At 39.5% G+C, this 22,548-nt stretch overlaps 1 protein-coding gene across 2 annotated transcripts in view; it reads right to left on the bottom strand.

Moving 5' to 3' along the window:
* unc5cb (unc-5 netrin receptor Cb) overlaps positions 1-22,548 on the bottom strand; it is a 132,965-nt gene that overhangs the window by 22,343 nt on the left and 88,074 nt on the right. Inside the window, exons 5-8 of one of the 2 annotated variants that reach the window (XM_082539682.1) lie at positions 7,917-8,097; positions 5,083-5,250; positions 4,693-4,857; positions 743-799 (exon numbers count right to left, since the gene is read on the bottom strand). In XM_082539682.1, the coding sequence (XP_082395808.1) occupies positions 743-799; positions 4,693-4,857; positions 5,083-5,250; positions 7,917-8,097 (571 nt within the window). The remainder of the gene's footprint in view (positions 1-742; positions 800-4,692; positions 4,858-5,082; positions 5,251-7,916; positions 8,098-22,548) is intronic. The other variant, XM_082539683.1, reaches the window with a different exon arrangement.

The following is a 22,548-nucleotide window of genomic DNA, read 5'->3' as shown; positions in this document are numbered from 1 at the left end:
CCGAAATCCACAGAAGAACTGTGCAAGAACAACCTACAAAAATTCTTCTAGCTGAGAATTTTGAAATATATATATATATATATATATGATATGCACACACACATACTGAGGATATTTCTATGAGAACTGGTGATATTTTAAAGCAAATGGAGGTCACAGCAAATATTATTTTGAGTTTATGCTCTTGCCTGGTAACTGATCAATAAACAATGTTCATTTCCGAAAGCTTTACTATCTGGTAGGTTAAAATGTCTGCTTGACACAGTGCATGAGCTGCTGGTGAGGCAAAGTTCGGCAGGGTAAAGAGCAGGGTCAGCTCTTACTTCGAGAATAGTAGCGTGGCTGTAAACAAGCAGCCTGCTAGCACAGACACATTACGAGGAAAGGGTTAGGGCGATCAAAACGGATCATATCCTGAGGTGGTTATGAAGTAAAAAACAGAAGAGCAACAATAACTCGCTGGTGGACACAGAAGAACATTCGCAAACATTGTTTTTCATTTTACTTATGGACACGTTGTTGTGTTTTGTTTTATGCTTTTAGTGCAAAATGGCTATTTCTGAAATGTTGCTTTTTGCTAAAAAGGAAAATCTGTATGTAAGACTGCAAATTCAGGTCGTGCACATTAAAGCATTAAAGATGCCTTAAAAAAAAACAAAACAAAGGCAGACGTGACAAGAATGCAGAAATAATGAAAAAAGAACTAAATGGGGGGAAAAAACAAAACAAAACAATAACTCACATGAATTTCCAATATCACTCTTGTCTTTTGCCTCAGAGGACTTCTGATATAAGGAACCTTGAAGAGAGAAGCGGATATGGATAGTAGAGCGAGAGGTATGGAGAAGGGGAGGGAAGAGAGAAAGATGAGGGTGGGGGGGAGGAGAGGGATGATGAAAATCAAATTTCCAACAGAAAAACAAACTCAACAAATGAGACAGCAACAAACTCATGAGTAGGAGTGATGGCACGGGGAAGCGATCTTTCTTGATTTGGCCCCTCCTCTCTATATCTGTGTATGGAGATGGATGAGGAGAGCAGGGGAAACATGGAGGTTCTGTAAGAGAGTGGCGCGATCCATCAACTGGGCTTAGTGCCTTAGCAGCAGCAGGACTGATGCTGGCAGGTGAGGGGGATGGTGGGGCTGATAAAGTGTGGGCTCCAGCCGAGTCGGCAGAACCTACAGCCTTTCATCTGTCACTGGAAGGTGGATGGAGAGGGTAGTGCGCGAGATAAAAGGAATGATTATGTTAGGGAAGCAGGAAGTGGAAAAGGGCTGAAGGACAGTGATGTGGAAAGTTGAAGACATGCGATTGAGAGATTAGAAAAATCTTCAGCTAAGATAGGTTGTTTTTTTTATGTGTGTATGTGTGTGTGTGTGTGTGTGTTTTTTGGCCCAAACTGGGGTCTTGGTTGTTTTTTGTTGTGGCCAGGTTTTTTACTGAAATGAAGTGCAAAGCAGGCTAGAAAGACAGAGCCAGGAATAGTGCACAAGCACACATAATATTCAGTCTCCCTGGGACATCCATAAACAACTATACAAACAATGAAGTCCTTATTGGAAAAGGGAGAGAGCCACAGGCAGACAAGTGGACTGACAGGAAAATCAATGGCCTGATAGATGGGATTGGTGTGTACATGTAATCAGGCAACCGGGATGCCGGGACGGAGCAGGGGGAGGTCGGCTGTTGCATTCAGTCTAACTGATGGCCCATTTGAACCCATCCTGTGGAGTTTCTATTCAGCCCAACCGAGTCTACAGCACAGCCGACATAAAGGCATGCTTCAGTGGGTGGGCTCATAAGGAAACGTCAGATCGCCGAAGTTTATTCTTTATTGGCAACACAGAGCTGGGAGAGGAAGAGGGAAGCATAGTACAGGAAATCATTGTCTGTGTTTTAACAATTACTCCTTTGAATGTGACAGATTTCCAATCTCTGGGAAATACACTGTCATTTGGGGAAGAGAAAGTCATTTGTCACGTTATTTAAAGGCTCCTTACTCTTCTATGTTTAATGAAATTGCTAATTACATGACAAATAATATTTATTGACATTTTAACTAATCTTTGAAACCGCATATAAAACACAGAGGATATAACTTTATGGTGTTTGGAGGCTGAACTGAAACTTAAGAGTCTGAACTGAAGCTTAGGAGTCACGGCTGTCCTGCCTCTGGTGTTCGATAGCAATGAAGCGTGTCCCCTTGCTGGAGTTGGTGTTCCCCTCTCTCTAGATCAATATGTCAGAGAAAATGTCGTGTCAGAGAGCAGGGTTACCAAAGGCTTGAAAAACAACATCAGTATCAAGAGCTGCAGACCACAGGGAGAGTGCAAAAAAGAGATTTAGACAGGCCAGGCTAAGTGAACAGTGAAAACTCTACATGTGTAAGAGTTGGGAACTTCTCTCTAAACACGCAGAGTGCAACCTTTCTAGATCAATTTAAAGACACATAACTTTGTTAAATCCAACCCCTCCCACCCAGAAAACTCCCTGACAGTCTAAATGTGATAAACAAGCTGCAAAGTTAATTATAACAACTCTTTTTGATGCGAGTCAGTTGTATTTCTGCAGGAGGCAGTGATGGAGCTGAGCACCACGTTCTATTTCAAGGTCTGGTCTATCAAATTCCTTCGGTGGATTTTGGTGATGGACTGCAATTGAAATGATTTAAATAAATTCAAACAACAGAAAATAAGATCAAGCTGCAATGGAATCCACAGACACGTGTTTGCTCAGATCACGGCCCTGCACTAGAGGGAGCAGACCAGCGGTCCAAGGTGAGTTCAGATTGCACACAACTTCCATTCCCAATCATATTTGCCATAACATGAGCTTTCAGATAATGGGCCGTTCTCCTAAATGCTTGTGGAAATGGTCATTAGCATTGACATAAGTGGCTTCACCCTTTTAGCTTCCCCAAAAAAAAGAAAAGAAAGAAAATCAATCTCTGAAATGATCCTAAATCTATATCATTATGGCTTTATATTCTCTGAAAACTAGCCATCAATCTACCAAGAACTAATGCTTTTGGTGTAGGCTGAGTTGCAAAGGGTGTACAGAAGGGCAGGGAAGTGTGGGGTGAACATATGTTGTGTTGCAGAGGGAAATAAAACAAGACGAAGAGAGACAAATAACAGCACATCTGTCACGGCCTTCTTATTGATTTTTTTTCTCTCTCTCTCTCGTGCTTCTATATGCCGTTTACATATGTGCTCCCTCTCGTAATGAGCTAATGCAACCTCTCTCTGATGTTAAAACGTTTCCTGAACACCGTCCTTAGCACATATAGAACATGCGTGTGACGGCAGGCATCTACTTCAGAGGCATACAGATCCACCAGCCATCTGCATCTGAAGATGTAACCTACGCTACACCACATCAACAGGTAGCAGTTTACAACCTTATGGTGCAGCAAAAACTCAGATCTGCTGCACACAGCAGTCGCTAGCTGTCTCAAATTTTATACATCTAGCAGCTGAGCTGCTGTTATATTATTAGTGTCACATCACCATCTGTAATAGGTTATACACACGACAGAGGCATTTGTGACAGCGATTGGGTCCTACACCTACAGAGATGTTTATTAAATAGGAATTTTATGCAACTAGACACAGAGTTTAATTCACTTACTCTGCGATGCTCTCTCCCTTTCACAGACTCTCTCTTTTTATTAAAGGCACAGAATCACTACTAGCACTTTTGGTTTAGTTTTGATGTTTTAGGATGTAGGTGTTTCACCCTGTAACAACATAATACTGCGGCACGCATGCAAACACATACACACAAACGTGCATCAAAGCAACTGCGGCTCGATTCTAATCTGTGAATGTGTTATAAGGCAGAGGAAGCAGGATTGTTGGCTTCACTGGAGTGCGTGGCTGTTTTTAACTTCACTGGAACAAAGAGGAGAAGAAAACAATTCTCCGCCTGCAGAAAAATATCTGGCTGCACCACAAACTGGCTTTAGTTTGCTACTTGAAAGACAAAGTAAAAGCAAAGAAAAAAAATGCTGGTGCATCTGGATGTCTTTTGTGTTTTTTTTTAAGTTATTGTAATACCAAATGATATGTATTTGTTCACTTTACAGTGAACATAAAGGCCAGCTCGGAAAAGAGGGCGAGTCCAAACACGTGCTACTTTGTGGCCTTGTGTTTCCTATCGTTGGACGCAGGAATCCAGAGTTTTTCAGTAAAGGTAGTAATCAAAGCAGTTTAGTCGTTGTGCCCCCTCCCCTTTGTGTAATTAGTGCATAATGACTTATTATTTTCAAATATACCTCCCAAATTCTTAGCTTATGACAAGGATAATTAGTTAGATTGCTTCCTCTTGCGGCCAAGTACTTTTTTTTTTTAAACGTGTACTTATGCTTGCAATAGAACTGACACAGGAAGATGTGTGGTGGTTTTTGATTTTATGTTGCTTTGATCAAAAACGCTTTTGTCTGTTGTGTACATAAAAATAAAGAGAAACAGATCAAGTGCAGAGGACAGAGAGGCGTTTCGGCTTGTCTTATTGTTTATGTATGAGCGAAGTGAAACAGACTGGGTGAGGACAGGGTGAGCGTGTTATGTGAGGATGTGAAACACAGCGCGCAGTGATGAAAGAGCACAGTGAAAGTCCCGGTCAAAGGGTGAAGAGATTTCTTTTGTTGGCAGGTCAGACAGTCGCAGAGGATTAATCGGGTACTCACTCTGCATGCACAGCCCATCAGTGCAGTTCTTAGACTGGAGCACCATGCCCTCACAGTCCTTTCCCCCGTTTTTGGGTGCTGGGTCGCTGCATTCTCTCCTCCTCCAGTGGGTGCACTCTGTCCCACAGGTGGACCACTTACTCCACTCTGTCCACAGGCCATCCACTATCACATAACAGACAGGACAGATGAGGGTCGAGCGAACGAGATGACAAATGAGAAGATGAAGATGAATTTAGCGCGCGAGCAGGTGGAGTGGGTGCGGTGGACGCACGGACTGGGCGGAATTTGTGCAAACGTACAGAGTCGCATCAAATTGAATGCATTTCGTTTATGTGCACCTGAACTCAACACGCCCACGTACACATGGGCGTGTTATCATTTTAATACCTGGGCAGAGAGGATTACACGGTAGCTTCTGGATGCCTTGCCCTTCACAGATGGCACCGCCATTGAGTGGCGCTGGGTTAGTACAGCTCCGTGTGCGTTTCTGGTAACCACGGCCACAGCGGCTGTTACACACTGACCACTCTGTCCATGTCGACCATCCACCATTCACTGGAAACACACGGTGGTAAAACATGTTAAGTATAACTTGATTATGGTCTGTGAAACTGTTAAATTGAATAATAAAATAAAACACAAATGTGTGTGAATTAGAGTGAAAGAACTAAACCCATGAAATTAAAAACTCTGCATGTTTGTTTTCAGTGACCAGCTCATTAATTTGACTGTCTAAGAAAGCCCAGCTCAGAGGTTCAAGTGATTTGCCTACTATATAATGTACCAATATTGTTCATTTTGTTTTGCATTTTGACCTTAAACTATCGGGCAATTACTTTGCACTGCAGACAGACAGTAAATTCTGGTCAGACTGCTGCATTTTCCATTCACTGATTCCCTCTAATGCCTCTCTTCCCTCTCTCATCCATCTCTGTCAGCGACTAAATCCAGCGCGGAGTGACATCAGGGCTTGTGGCTGAGAACAAGTCTGTGGCATTTCAGATGGTGGAACCAGGCCCCTTGGAGTCTCAGACCTTCAAATGTGACATGCTTATGAGTGAAGCCCAAAATATTGGACTCTGGGGGAAGACCCACATTTATTTACTGTCTGCTTTGTCTCCTCCATGATTAAAGGCTCTATCTTCTGTCTTTCGCGCCTCTTTTCTTCTTCTCTCCCTGCCATTTTCTTCTTATCAACTTACTGTTTCTAGTATCTTTGTCTGGGATTTTGCTGGAAACCTCTGGGATATAAACATGCTCCCTTTCCTTCTAATTTATATATCACTAGTATTAGGCATAGCCCTTATTCTCTAGGTTTTCTCACACTTCTTTGCAGGGAAATGTGTATACTTTCATGTACAGTAATATTGTACAATAGCACTGTCAACTTATGCTTCCCCTTTCCAAAAGAGACTTATTTCCAAAACAGCTGAACGACTGTGTAAAATGCAAAAGATTTGCAAAACTATTTTTGTTTCACATTGAAACAAATGTTTCCAACAGGTCTGAACCAAAGGCAGGCCAGTTTAGCACCTGGACTACAGACTTACTACAGACCCATATCCAAAACATGTACATACTGTTTAGCATCAACAATGCAGGTCACATATACCATGTGCACTAATGTTCCCCCCATACCATTTCTGATACTGATACTCTTAAGCTGTGCACCGGCCACAAGACCACCATCCTTCTCACCTTCAGCTCATCGCCCACAGGATGAGGCAGAGAGAAATCTGCAGCGTTTCTGGATCTTATTTTTATACCATTTGTTTTTATTTGCAGAGGTTTTCAGAAGTGTTTCTGAACTCAAGCTGTGTTTTCCACTTTTCCACTACAGAATCATATCTGGTGCCACATGAGCAGCCAAAGGACACAGCCATTCGATAACAATTTGCAGACTTTACCCTGGTGTGCTGAGATTTATCCAAATTCTCTGAATCCTTTAATGATATTACAGTATATACAACAAATGATACAATCCCCAAACTGAAACACTGCAGATTAACTGAACAGATTGTAAGAGGTTACTCCAGGGGGTCCTGATTCTCTTTTTAGCAGCATTAAACAACTGTTTTTTGTTGGCCTATCCAATATTTTGACATGTTCAGCTTTTTCTTTTAGATGAATATAGTGTTTAACTGATTTATAGGTCAGTGCAATCTCTTTCACACTTAAGACAGAGTCCCAGCCTTTTTAGGAAATCAGGGTATACACGAATGCTTGTGTAGTCCTCTTTGGAAAGGAAAAGGACAGGCTGACATCAAAGTGCTTTTTTGACACTTGGCTCTAATATACTCTGCTAGTAACATGAAATTCTTGAGGAGACACTTGTCTCACTGCCTTCCTATTATAATACTAACCATGCAGTAAGTCCAGGGAAGAGATAAGGGAACAGGATGAGAAAATTCTGGCTTTGAAGCTAAACTCTGATAATGGTATCAGACATCTGGTCACCTTTATGGTATGTGCACTATATGCACATCTGTATTTATACGCCACCTTCATTTAGAAATATGCATTACACTGTTCGTGCAAAGTGAATAAAATCTGTAAGCACTTCTGCACCTGAAAGAGGGCAGTTGTTTTATTATTCCCTTTTAGAGTTAAATTGGCAAAGCCATGAAAAGTTCTATCAAGCACAGGATGAACTCTGCTGGCCTCAGTTAAATGAGCTATCAAGCCAGTAGTCATTTCTACAGAAAAAAAGAACAATGTCTGAGGTTCAAAGGAACATTTGCTTCACGTGTCATTTGTTCTGTCTTAAGTAGCCTCCAGCAGCTGTTGAAGTTTAACGTCAGAACCGTGCTGTGCAATAACAGTCATGTTAGCTGATGTTAGAGAGACAGTGCGCGAGGCTGCGTGAAACCACAGCAGGGGTCTCTTTAAGTACAGCTCAGCCACATCAGCACCTCTGCAGATCAAAAAAGAGAAAAAAAACAAATCTTCCATTCCTTGCACACCTTCTGGCAGGAACAAAATGAGTGAATGTTACACGCTGCAGGAGAGAGAGAGGGGGAGATTTAAAGTATGCAGAGTGACTTTGAAATTTGTTTTTACTTTGAGCCGAGCTGAACTTCATAAAGGAAGTTTCCTCAACACCAGTGTCTCACTTTACTAATCAGCCGTGTGGTTGGTAAGAACAATGAGCTGGTCAGACACATGTAAACTACTTTGAATCGAATTGTATTAACGTGTAGAAAGGTAAGACTGTAGGTTACCATAGACAATAACTGTGGCAGTTGTGCTGCGTCTTTTCGCCACAATGTTCTTTGCCACACAGGTGTAGTTGGCCGTGTCAGAGAGGCGAGCCTGTTTAATAATGAGGTTGTGGTCGATGGTGATGTAGAAGTTTCTGTCGTCTGCAGGGTCGATAACCTCCTCGTTCTTAAGCCACTCCACCTACAAAAAAAACCAAACAAAGGAAATCAGGAATGTGAAAGTGAGAAAGAAAACTGCGAGCTTGGAGGCAACAGAAATGCATTTTTTTTTTTTAAAAAAAAGGAGGATGTGAAAGGAGATATAAGACAGTTTGACCTCATTAAATTGTACCAAAAATCAAAGTGAAGTGTTTAAACAGTGATGGTTTTTGTGTAGTTTCTGTCTAACCTCTCAAATACCTGTGAGTGCCAGGATTACTATGTTTACTCTGAGGTCCTGCTACAAAAAGTCAATAGCTATCATGCTCTTTTTATTCTCCCCCTAGAACAAAGCGCCGCAGTAACAGCGGCGCTGTCAGACAACAGAGACAAGAAAACTCTCCAGAATTCCTCAGGCTGAGAAGCTCTCTGACCTTTTCTTTTGAGTTTCATTTTTCCAAATGAAACTGATATTGCACTCCAGGCACTATCGCGGAACAGAAGATCATTTGGAGGCTTTATTTGCTGTAATTCACCGAGATCCCTTTTCTCTCTTCAAGAAGAGAGAAAAGAAAAACATGTGCCGCCTCACAGTCCGCAGCCAGTTTGATTCAAAATATTTCCTGGTTCTCTGGTTTTCTTCAAAGAAACTGTCCAGTGATGAAGAGGCCTGGCAAACAGCTAACTTCCTGTGCATTGTGATAGCCCATGAGTAACAGGGCCTGATAAGAGATAAGACACCAAGGAGGACTACAGAGAAAGATAAGCAGGATGTTTATAAAGGGGCTTTCTCATGAGAGATAGAATATCGCAAAAAGTAGGGCAATAACCTGATATGAGACTGGCCAAGACAAAACAGTCACTGTTGTTTTTGAATTTCTTAGGCAACAACACAGAAACAGCATTTTGTGCTGTGAAAACGTAGAATACACTGGCCATTGTTGTAAGACCGGCATTGTTAGGAGTTTCTCAAAAGAGAATACAGACCCACTATGACATGCACTGGGATATCAGCATCACCGGCATCGCACCTCAGCAAGACTACCTGCTCTTTCTTTTTCTAGTTTTTGCTATGTAAAGTTTATCTTATCTTAAAATACAGACTTTAAATACTTCCTTTCACAGTTAATTCTCAGTAAACAACTCCCAAATTGTTGCATACAACACATCAACAGGCACTTATCCCCATCACACACTTACATCAGAAAAAAGACGGGGTTTAAAACACAATATCAACTGAGCATTTCAGTGAACCACTGTAAGCTTAATGTATATTCACTGTTCATTTGGTGCTTATGAATTTCTTCCTCTATAAACACGTATCAGTCGAATCAATCTCACAGAGCCACGAGGGACGCAGTTCCATCACTTGCCGTCTATTAAATATAACTAAACATTTCTCTCCCTTGAGAACAAAGTGCAGCATGACAGACTGTATATTGCAATATATAGGAGATAGATCATTCACAGATACATCATTATTTAAAAAATAATAATTTCTGCAAGGAACTCATGCAAAAAGAAATGTTTTATGTTAACCTAGTTCATTAGACTTCTGTCTAGATCATTAATAAAAACAGAGTTTACATATACATATACACACACACACACACACACACACACACACACACACACACACACACACACACACACACACACACTTATCCAGCAGAGTAACACATCATGTCATTCAGATCCATTCATGTGTTCACTCTATTCAAATGTCCTTTACAATCACCAGATCTCAATCCAATAGATCACCTTTTCAATGTGGTAGAACAGCAGATTTACATCATGGATGTACAGCTGCTGAATCTGCAGGAACTGTGCAAGAATTAGGACAGATTGAGGGTAAAAAGGGGTCCAATCTGGTACTAGCAAGGTGTACCTAATCAAGTGGCTGGTGAGTGTTTATAGTTAGTTGTTTCCTGCTATTGAGCTGTCTTCTTTAAATTATTTTGACAGCAGCTCAGGTGTCAGTCAGACATCTTCTACAAAGTTTCTCTTATTTTATACCGACACAACTAAGTCACATATGCTGTGTACATTACCACGATTTCACTACAAAGAAGGCAATAACAAACTGTAACTGTAAAAATATAACAAGAAGGTTTATATTCTATACATATGTATAGAATTCTACGTATATTTATATATGTAGAACTGACTAATTTAAGTGCAGGCATCAGGAGAGTTACTGAGTACGGGTCCCATACATTTTCTGTACATGTGTGTGTCACCCTCAGTCTTTAATAATGAATAAAACATTTCGAGCACTACCAGAAAGAAGGACCCCTATGTTCAGAGAACAAAGATTTGACAGTGATCTGATTGCCACTTTTTGTCTTTTGTTCCCACACACAAGCAATACCAAAAGCAAACAATCTAATGATGCAAACAGGAGAAACAATGGCTGTTTTTTTTTTCGTTGTTGTTGTTGTTTTTGACATAAATATTTTCTCTTTTGGTGCCTGCATCAGTGTGTGTTGGGCACAGGGAATTAAAAAGTGAAAGGTCTCTTCTTAGAATAGAGATTGACAGTTGATACAAAGAGGTGGTTATCCAATTTTGCACCAATCACAGAGGCTGCCTCTTCAAATTTGCTGTGTTCAGATGTCAAGAGCACTTTTATATGAGAAGGTAATTAAAAATTGAACAAAAGCGCTTTTCAGTGCAGATGGAGGGGTGGGAGGGAGACAGAGTGACAAGAAATATAAAGTGGTAGAAACTCATGTCAAAAGGGGGAAACGTGTGAGAGAGCTAAACTGAGCAATGGTTCACCGATTATTTTGTACTGACTATATTTAGGACTCATTTATAAAAGGTTGTTTGGCTACAGGGCTGTGACTGATGGTTTCTTTGTCAGGCAACTGATAATGCTCCGGACATTCGAAAAGATCACAAAAGTTTTAGACTTGGCTGAAAATGCATGTTTAATGTTGTTGGTTTTTTGGTTTTTTTTTAATTGAGGTTTGCTGCTGACAGGTAGCTTAAGCAGGTTTTATTATCAAACTTCTTAAAAGTAAAAGCAGCAAATTTGCACATTTAAAGGATGAAACCATTATTTTTTGGCATGTTCCTTCATGTGATAGGGTTTCTTTGTACAATATCACATATGCTCCGTTAATTTGAAACGTACTTTGAACAGGTAAAGCTACATGTTGCAGAAGAAGATTAGGGCCACTGAAATTCATACACACACACACACACACACACACACACACACACACACACACACACACACACACACACACACACATAAATTTTGTAAAATTCAAAGTGCAACATGCAAGCATCAAAAACTGTAATATTGTGTATGTATATGTATAGTGTGTATTGTGTAATATTGTGTGTAAGTTGTATATGTCGTGAAAGAATACTTTTAGCATGACCTGTGCTTTTTCAGGTGGAAGTGTTTTTACAGACTCTTCTTTGCAGACTGTCTGTTTATGCATATGTGGTGTAATAAGTGTGGCGTATCAGGTGACCCTGAATCCTTCCTCAGTTATGTTACAATAGGCGTAGGCTGCTGGGGGCTTCTCATCATGCACTGGGTGTTTCTCCTTCACTCACCTTTTTTCACTTACTATGTGTTTGTTTATATGTATATCATTAGTTATTATTAATCTCTGGCTCAGCTCAACAGTGCATCTTTTGTCCTGTGTCCCTCTTTTCCTTCCCACTGGTGACAAGTTCTTGCTCATAGGGTGTCATCTGATTGTTGGAGATTTCTCTGTATCATTATAGGTTCTTTACCTTACAATAATACAGTGCCTTGAGGCAACTACTGTTGTGAATTGGCGTTATATAGATAAACCTGAACTGAACAGAATCCCAATCACAGCACGGCATACTTCTGTATGATCTAATCTAGTACCAGTCTTTAAAGGAACTAAGCTACACAGTCTGTATACTAATTGCATATGTGCAGAAAACTTCATGTCACATTGAACTTGTTCAGGTTTCTTTCATGCCAACAGATTCAAAAGACATAAACACAGATACACAAAGTTATACACACACATCCAAATGCTCATGCTCACAGCTCGTTAGCGTCTGATTGGCAGTAAAACATCCGGAGAGGTAATTGGCACATTTCTTGTCATTAACGAAAGGAAATTGCCACATGTCAGCTGCCATAAAGAAAAAGCCTGTCTGGCTGAAGACAGCCAAGTGACACACAGTGAGAGAGTGAGCGAGAGAGGGAAAGTGAGTGTAGGGTGGGGGGGGGCACGTAGAACTAGGAATGGAGGGGGACAGGTAAATGAGAGATGGTAAGACAAAGAGGAGAAAGACAGATGAGTGAGAAGGAGAGCAGGTGCACATCCAGGAGGGCAGTCACTAGTGTTCCAAAATATATCTAATACATCATCACCGAGAGGCAAGGACGGACAAGAAAGAAGAAAGATGGACGATTGGGGGGAAAATGTTACAAACAAGTGACTTTGGCTTGAAGAAAGGAAGATTTAAGATGAACGAGAAGGGACAAAGTCTAAAGCATGAGGTTAACAAAGAAAAATCACATCGATATTCACAGATCAACATACTGAATTGTATTTACACAAATAATACGGATCGATTAAGAAAATTAAAGACATTGAAGCCAATAAAAGTCCATTGACTTCTTGTGCACGGACTAGACTAAATTATTTCAGAGGTGGGATCATCTGAAGTTTGCAAATCTCGTGCAAATATAAAATGCTGGGTTATTCCACTGGAAAGACAAATTTGTTCAAGAAATGTAGCTTGTAGAAATTTGCATGGAACAAATGAAATGGTGAATTGGTCAGTTTTTGATTAATTTAATGTATTTTTTAGCCTTTACTTAAGACAGATAGAGGAGAGAAGACGGTAAAGCAGGCCAAAGGCATGCAGTAAATGGCCTTGGAGCAGATTTGAACCAAGGCCTCAGCAACTGCTTTAAAGTACATGGGTTACCTGTTCAATCAGATGAATTATACCAGAACCCTTTATTTCATTTTTAAATGAAAATCACAGAAAACGTATTTATAAACCACACCGTGATAATGTCACATGAAGATGCAAACACAAAAAGCTAGGTTTGTATACTAACGTTTGTTCCCATTATTACTGAAAAATAAAGAGTTCATGGAAGGTTTTTTACGCAATAAGTTGTTTGGGGCAGAGTATTAGACATTGAGAACCAAAAGTTTGTTGCACTGGTAAACACTGGAGGATGAGCTCATGCTGAGCTGCTCTTGGTATCAAAGCATGCAAATGTTTGAGAAGTTTCGTGAACCACAGTGCCACCTTATGGCATTAAGAAAGTGCAGTCAGTGGTAGTGGGGCATGGCAGAGCACATGGTGTGACTAGCTTGTTCTGCTATGGATGATGGGTTTATGTTGTTGCCTTGGAAACTGTCCGTGAGTATTCTCAGTTATTGTGTTTTAAATGTTGGTACAATGACATTTTAAGTTTGGTCAAATTTAACTGAAGCCAAATAACTGATTTTGGTATGGAGTGACTCTATATCCTTTTGCATTCCTGTCAGTGTTAGGGCTTTACACCAAGTGGAGTCACAGTAATGTTAGTATGGGTTTATGCTTTTCTGCAGTTTTACTCATGAAAAGCTTTAATAAAGTCAAGAAAAGTTACACCTTGTTTTATATTGGAAAGGTTCATGAGCTTTGAAGATGGAGTCTCATCACAAGGAGGGACTGAAGGGTGTACTCCCCTCAGATAGGCTACAGCCCCTAATTTTGATAGAGTAAGATAAGCAGCTAAAGAATAATGAGTGGAATTTGATGTGATAAAACAGACAGCAGTATTCTTCACAGAATCGGTGAGAATCTACTCAACACGTGAAGTCTCCACTAAAGATGCAGTTCTCCAGGAAGGAACATACCTGATGTTTAATTTCTGCTTTTGTACATCCATCCATCCATCCAACCACCCACTTATCCATCCATCATTGAAACATCTATCCATCCATCCACTCATCCATGCATCCAACATAATTTGTTTTTTTAGCACGACCACTTGGGGTCAGCAGACATGAGCGCTAAACAAGACTGACATATTGAGATCTCATGGAGTTCATAAGGTAAACCTTTACAGTGTTTTATAGCTGCTAAATGCATTGATATGTTGCGTTATTTTATTTTACATGTAACTCCACGACCTTAGCCTGAATGTCTAAAATCAAAACTTAATAAATGGAGCTGTAGCCCCTCGGTGCACCATTAGTTTTGCTCTCAGTGAGGCATAGCTCTATTTTGAATGACTACCCAGGTGGCCTACGTCCTTTAAACCACCCAGCTTTCAAATAAGAGTGCAGCTTCGGTGCGCCTCCACTGTCACTTCTTCTCCCACTAGCAAACATTACTGGCTGAAGACCTGGTTAGAGCAGCAATGTAGGAGTAGCCACTGAGTGTGATGTTTCTGCCTGGGTGTGCCAGCAAAACACTAATTAGCCCAATAGACAGAACACACTGTATACAATCCTCTCACTTGTTAAGAACCACTGCAAAGCAAAACCATTCATTACTCATCGCTGTTGTGTCAGAAATAGAGTGTACAGAAGAGTGTGGGGGTGGAAAGGGGTGTGAAAATAAAGAACGGGGAGAGAAAAAAAATATTCCACAGCAAAGTGCAAGACTTCTACGGAGAAGTCATTATGAGCTCTTCTGCTTTTCCACATGCACTATAACTATCTATCAGATGTAATTTATTCATTTCCCTTTTTTCACAGTATATATCCGCTCCAGGCTTGAATGACACACCTGGAGAATGAGCCACTAAAGGTTATAAACTGATTATTCAATCATTCACTTACAGACAACAAGCCATATGCTCTGCATCTGCCTGCATGACAAGTATGGAAATGTGAGCTGTATAAATATTAACAAGCCCAAATGCTCAAACGTGTGATATCTTGAGATGTGATGGGAAAAATGTTAGTGTGAGCGTTAATGCCGGTATTGCTTGTTGTAGCCGAACCAGTATATTTGTCTGTGAGGGTGTTTGTGGAGGAGCTGGAATGGGACAGGTTAGGGAGGAGGAGGAGAGAGGGCAAATTTAGATAACAGTAGTGGAGTTGGAGCGGTTACTACTGTAGGTGTCCATAGAGGAGATGGATCGCTAAGACTCGAGCCAGGAATAATGACCTCTCCCAGTTCATTTCCACCTTTAGTTCTCCTCTACAGTCTGCTGAGGGAACACAGGCATTTCTTAAACTGGCTCCAAGGATAGCGAGGCACTGCTTACTCTGTTTTCCCCTTTCCCAGTACATTTACCTCATACGTGTGGCAAAACGATACTCTTTTACCAATGTGTGTTTGTTGGGAAACTACCTTAAGAATCCATAGTTTAAAAATGTCTCTATAAATCCTCCTTCTGTCACTAAATGGATGATTAAATTCTGACAGTGATGATGTGATTATGGGATTTCTGCCAATACTTTTTTTTTTTTTAATAAATTCACCACATGTGGGTGGATAAGTGCAAGTTGGCTATTGAGAGGCATGGCACACATGTTATTTCATTAGAATTTTTAAATAACAACCTAACACAAACCATTACTGAGGCTCTGGCTTTCCCAGTCAGAGAACTGTTTAATACACTCTCTGCATTCAGTGCTTGGTTTCCCTGAGACTGCCCTGACTTTTAACAAAGCTTAGATGATAACTCCATCAAGGGAGAGGGTTTCTTTGCTGCTCAAGAGGTCAGATCTCACTTGGTATACAGAATGCAACCTTCAGGAATACGAATAAACTGAAACAGCACAAGCCCAGTGCAAACAGCTTAAAAGCGGTAAGGAGGTTTTTGGTTTTTTTTAGGTGATACAGAAATAATTTTCCCACCAAATAAAAACAGTCGCACTATGTTGTATTCTTTGCTTGGGAAAATGTGTGGTTTTAGTTATTCTTTTACTATATGATCTGTAACAAACGTTATTTGTTTGCTAAAAAAGGGCTTGTGAAAAATATGCTTCCAGATGGCCAAAGTTTCAAAATCTTACAAATGGCGAGTGGGACTTTAATACATAATGTTGGTTTGGTTTTGTCTTCCAGAATCAGTTTCTTGAATGCAGATTAAAGTAAACAATGTCTTAAGGGGCGTTCACACAGGAAGCGATTTGATTCGCTCGTCATGTTTTGCTTTTTTGTTTGGTTGTTTGTTTATGGTCAGTTGCTCGCGGACATGGCCATAGCAATTCTCTGATTCATTTGCCATCCAGTCATACCACTTGTAGCCTTTATTCTTACCAGCAGCTGCTTCAGTTGCTCGCAAGTCGAGAAGAGTTTAACTCGGGACTCACCCACTTCATGTTGGCAGTGGTTATTTCACCTGTCATCATAATGTTGCTAAATGTCACTTTCTATGATCTCTGGTAAGAACGTTGCTGCAAATTGCTTCCGGTGGACGAGATGCTGGACTGCTAGGATATCAGCTGACACAAGCACGGTTGGTTACCGAAGAGCACTTATAGACTTTAAAAGTGCATCAGAGAGACACATGGGCACCTGCTAATTATTTCAAGAAAGTAATATCCAAATAGAGTTCCCCCACAAAAACTGGAGCACAGTCCCTTTGGATGAGCTGTTAATACAATTAAGCAATCCACTTAGTGATTCAAATGAGCAACTACTGGCTACAGCTGCTGTGTCAGCATCCACCTGTCACTAAAAGCAGCCACAACTATAATAATGTATAACTAATCTTTAATATAAGTGGGTGAGTTGTAGAATACATTCATGGATGGATGCTGTTCATTTAATTATGGAAGTCTATGGGGTCAGTGATTCTACAAGTTCTTCTGTCTTTACTATACAGATAGATTCCACATGCTGTTGCTTGTTATGAAACTGTACTTTATGATCCACATCATTTTTAGAATTAACTTACTCGGTGACCTCTTATACCGCAAAAAGAGACACAGAAATATTTTCTGATAGAATAAAGTCACTCACAACACCTTTATATTGATCAGAGACCCAAAATACTTCCCTCACTGTAACACAACCACCACACACTGTTACTATAGGGAGCAGGGATTCAATTTTTTTTTCTACAACAGTTTCTTTCCTTTCTCAGCAGAAGTCTGACTTAATATATGCAGGGAAAATCATCTTCAGAATGAAATACATTTGACAAATAAACCTTACCCACCCAACAGTAGAAAGGGCTGTGCGGGCAGCAGACCTCACAAATGCGGGGCTACTAGGATTAATCGCAGTCTTTTCACGGGAAACCTGCAATGATTGACAGGTGAGTGCCTGAAGGGCAATCTTTAGTTGGTTGCCACAGGGATTTAGACTGGCCTTGTGACTCTTTCTTCCCATGGGTTACCTTAATGAAAATGCCCTCCCTGTTCCACTGGGCACTAAAGTGTTTTTCTCTTGACATTCTTGGCACTCTCATAACGCAACTATGCAGCATTTTTACAGCAGTAAAAGCACTCAGCTATTTTCTGACAAGGTGAACATATGGGCAACCGGTCGCAGCATGCCTTCATATCACTAATTAAGTAAAAGTGGGCTAAAAAAAACACTAATCGCTTACATGCTCTATGTGTAAAATGGGGTTGATGATGAAGCTTGATAAGTGCCAGATATAAGAACTATACTGGATTTTATATAATAATGAAGCATTTTGAACATATTTTTAAATTAGCAATGACATCTGTCATGAACTGAAACGGATTGAATTTTGTGTCTCAGCTGTTTTAATTCATCTGCATTAGTTTTCTCCCCTCTCTGGATGAGAAAGTGTGAAGTAAAGATCTTTGTGTTTCCCATCTTTCTTCTTATTAAGCCAATGGACTTAATCATGGCAGCAGGGCCCATACCCTGCAGAGCATCAATGACTCGTTACCCGTGATAACACGGCAGGACCCCGACCGACTGAGGAGATGCCTGAATTAAAATCCTGCTTCCATGGAAATAGGCACAGTGCCTCCCGGTCCTGCGTAACCTCTGAACTCTTGTCTTTGTCTCAGGACTGTGACAAGCGCTCCGAAATGGAGACGGAGGGAATGGGCGAAGAAAAGAAACAATTCTTTTTGCTGTCAAGTTTATAAGGCTGCCACATATTAAGTATAAAAAGAGGCCGCTGCTGCTTGTCGAGAGGTCCTTTAGATGTGGATGAAAGAGCCTCCTGAGGGTTTTCAAAGGGAAGGATCTGCATTGAGCTGGTGAGAAGCTCTCAGTTCCCATCTTTACCTTTATTACTATAACTACGGATAGCACTCAGCCACTAAGCTGATATAACAGTGAAACAGTGCACAGAGCCTTTGTGCCAAATCACTCCGATTCTACTGTTCCTAGAATAGCCTCAACAGTTAGATTTTCCTTCTGCTCTTCATTAAGTACATATCAAATATTCATGGCTATGGAAAGGTGTAACAATGACTTTAAGGGAGCCTGTTGAGTGTCTAATTTAGTCAGACCATACAAGACATTCAGATGACTTAATCCCTGTGCTATTCCAGAAACCCAACTCGCTGTATTTCAGCTCTCAAAGGCCAAAGTTCCATTGGTAATGGTCACAGGGAGAGCCAAGATAAATGCCTGCTGCTTGTTTTCTTTGTGTGTGCAAAACTGCGTGTGTGTGTGTGTGTGTGTGTGTGTGTGTGTGTGTGTGTGTGTGTGTGTGTGTGTGTGTGTGTGTGTGTGTGTGTGTGTTCCACAACTAATTGTGCTTCAGTAAAAATAAGTTAAGTAAACATGAAAATGGCTTAGATTGAACTTCAAGTACCAAAACCTCTGAGATGTTTCATGTGTTTTTTATGAAAACTTGCTGCATCATCACAGAAGCAATCCAAGCTATTCAGCATAATGTTTAGTTTTCAGGGCAACAGCCCACGCAGAAAGCCAAGAAAAACTCAAAACCACTTAAAAAGAATCACAGGATGTCATTACTATGGTAAACCATCATGACAGCTTATAATGTAAATCATCTGAAAAAGTGGGAAGACAAAGACGAACCAGGAGATAGATAATAGCTCGCATCAAACAGTGCAGTTCTTTGTAATCTGAGATCAAAACTAATTAGGATTGACTTACTTTGATTCTGCAAAATGTGGGCTTCTTTCTTCTTTGAATGTGCAAGTATGTATTTGGTTGGGAGGACGCTGAAATACTTTGGTAACTAACCGTTTCAAACAGCTGAAACACTTTTGGCATTATAGCTGATCTCGACAGAACGCCTTTTTGAAAGCTTAACTAAAACTATTCACCTTGAAGTAACACAAACTATCAGTGCTTTCAGTTCTAATGACAGCTCAGAATCTTTTCTAAAGCGAAACAACAGAGCAATATGTTACTACCTGTGGAACAATGTTTTTAGACACCAATCAACAGTAGCAATAGACAAGGTTATTACAGTTAAGTAAAAGTTAACCGGTAAAAAAACTACACACAGAGAATAACAAAATCTAGCAAGAACAATATTATGCACTTAAGATAATAATATACTACATTGACAAAGTTACTGTTTTATCTACACATTAAACATAGAGAAGCTGCTGGGTCATCGAAACCCATGTCACAAAGCTCCCGGTGAACAGTTTTTGTGCTGATGTTAATGCAAGAGGAGGTTTGGAGCAGTTATTGAGTCAGCAGACTGTTGGTGAATCACGCATTATGTTCCTCAACACTCGGCAATCCTGCTCTGTAACTTTAAATGGTCTTCCATCTTGTGACTGTGGTTCCTAAATGCTTCCACTTCCACTAGCAGGTAAGACATTTCCAAACCTGACCTGTTGCAATGGTAGCATCCCATAACAGCAAAATCTTCAGTGACCTCTTTATAGAATGACCCATTATTTTTTAAAAGGAAGACTGCTTACCTAGTTACTTGATTTTACACACCTGTGGTAATGGGACTGAAAACACCCCAATCTGTAGACCAGTGCTTGTTTGTATATTGTATATGTATGTGTAGGAAATGTCCCACTTTGTTAGTTTTAGTCTGTTAACACAACCAGCTTTGGGTGGCTTTACTTCATCTTACGTGAAACTGGGGTGTCTACGTGAGTGTGATCTAAGTGTTTATACTGTAATGCCTCCTGTGTGTGTCTTAAATTTCCCTCTGAAATAAATCCATCTATGCTCTTTCTCTACTACTTTTGGAGGCTGTGGCTTATCCCAGTAGTCATTGGATGAAGGAAACTAGCAGAAACTAACACTGAAAAAAATAAGTAGATAAACTAAAGCCGAACACTTTTGAGCAGTCAAAACTGAAACATGCAAATATTTAAAATGAAACCAAACTGTAAAAGAAAAACTGCTAAATAAAACAAATATGCAGAGCCATGTATACAGAAGAAACTGAAAGTAGATTAAAAACTATTTAAAAATCAAGACAATAAGAAGATGATGAGTGTATTTTGTAATACATAATGAATGAAATGCTAGATTTTCTTTAATATATATATATACATATATATACATATATATACACACATATATATATACATATATATACACACATATATATATACATATATATACACACATATATATATACATATATATACACACATATATATATATATACATATATATACACACATATATATATACATACATATATATACACATATACATATATATACATATACATATATATATATACATATACATATATACATATATATATACATATATATGTATATATATATGTATATATGTATATATATGTATATGTGTATATATATGTATGTATATATATATACACACATATATATATACATACATATATATACACATATACATATATATACATATACATATATATATATACATATACATATATACATATATATATACATATATATGTATATATACATACATATATATATATTAGAGATGGACCGATCCGATATTACGTATCGGTATCGGTCCGATACTGACCTAAATTACTGGATCGGATATCGGAGAAAAATAAAAAATGTAATCCGATCCATTAAATATCACGAAAGCACCTCGCAAAACTTGCAACACGCCGTAACTCACCTCAGAACGTTAGCAGTCGGAGCAGTATGCATCACGTGATAGAGCAGCTGTGGCATGCCGGACCTGTGGTGGTCTGGATAGCATGTGGAGCTTCGCTAGCAACCCGGCATTTCATCTCCAACAAAGTTATCCCGAGAGAAGTAAAGCAAGTGTGTAAGTCCATCTCTGAATGTTTGTAAAGCATTCCCACGTTAAGCTTAACAAGCGACTGCCTCTCGCTCTCCGGCTGCTACTTCAATCGTGAAACTGCTTAAATGATCAGCTGATCGGCTTTTCTGTCGCGAGTCCGTCTCTCTTGTTTGTTTTTGGCCCACTTTGCACCAGAAAGAGGAAACCAGCGGCTGAACAACAGCAGAACGTTTAAGCTTGATAAGCTGTTGTTAGAATTTATTTAATATTTCTTTCTACACCAGGATCTTTTTCTACGTAGCTGACGCTGGTAACTGTGCAGGGGCGGATCTAGCAAAGTTTAGCCAGGGGGGCCGATAGGGCATGAACAGGGAAAAGGGGGCACAAAGACATACTTTTCTTTCTTATTCTCATTTAAAATGTCGAGCTTTTAATAAATAATTATCTGACACCCAAAGTTTTAATTTGATGTAAAATGAATAGAAGTCAATTACTGTATATAGTAACTATTAAGTCTAATATATACCCTAGTAAGCTATAGTACTTTTTACTTTGGGAAGGTACCATCTGTGCAGTCTGCAATTTTGTTGAAGAAAGATGTTGAATCTATTTAATATTTCTTGAAAAATAATTGATTTCTGTGCATTTTTTTTCACACTGCATCAAATTAAGGTTGATTACGTCGATTAAGCATCATGAGGTGGCGCGTGAGGGGTGGTTCCTTATTTTTTATTTATTTATTTTTGTTGTTGCTGGGAGTTGGAACCCTATTAGTTAGGTTGCTTAATATTTACGCTAAGTACTCTTTAAAATACCAGAATAGGGAGGATGGTGTAGGTCTAAGTTTATTAGATTGATCAGTATTGCTGAACTATGAAATATTTTTTTTGTATACAGGTATAACAGAATAGCTTTAGTGTAGTTGTTGTTTTAAACTTGAGTATGAACTTGCAGACTTGCAAAATGCAGCAAGATATTTTAAAAAACAGTTTTGTTGATTAAAAAACACTATATCGGATTCATATCGGTATCGGCAGATATCCAAATTTATGATATCGGTATCGGTATCGGACATAAAAAAGTGGTATCGTGCCATCTCTAATATATATATATACATACATATATATATATATATACATACATATATATATATACATACATATATATATACATATATATATATATACACATACATATTAGGGGTGCAACGATATTCGTATCGATATTGAACCGTTCGATACAGTGCTTTCGGTTCGGTACGCATATGTATCGAACAATACAACATTTGTAATTTATTTTATCAACTTTCCTTCTGACGATGCTGTCTGTGTTGAGCGCAGATCCACTGAGCGCTCAAAACAGACAGCATAGTCAGAAGGAAGAG

This window comes from Aulonocara stuartgranti (genome assembly GCF_965226115.1).
Source record: "Aulonocara stuartgranti genome assembly, chromosome: 7".
In the NCBI taxonomy this organism is placed as follows: domain Eukaryota; kingdom Metazoa; phylum Chordata; class Actinopteri; order Cichliformes; family Cichlidae; genus Aulonocara; species Aulonocara stuartgranti.
This window is presented reverse-complemented; position numbering and strand designations above follow the sequence as displayed.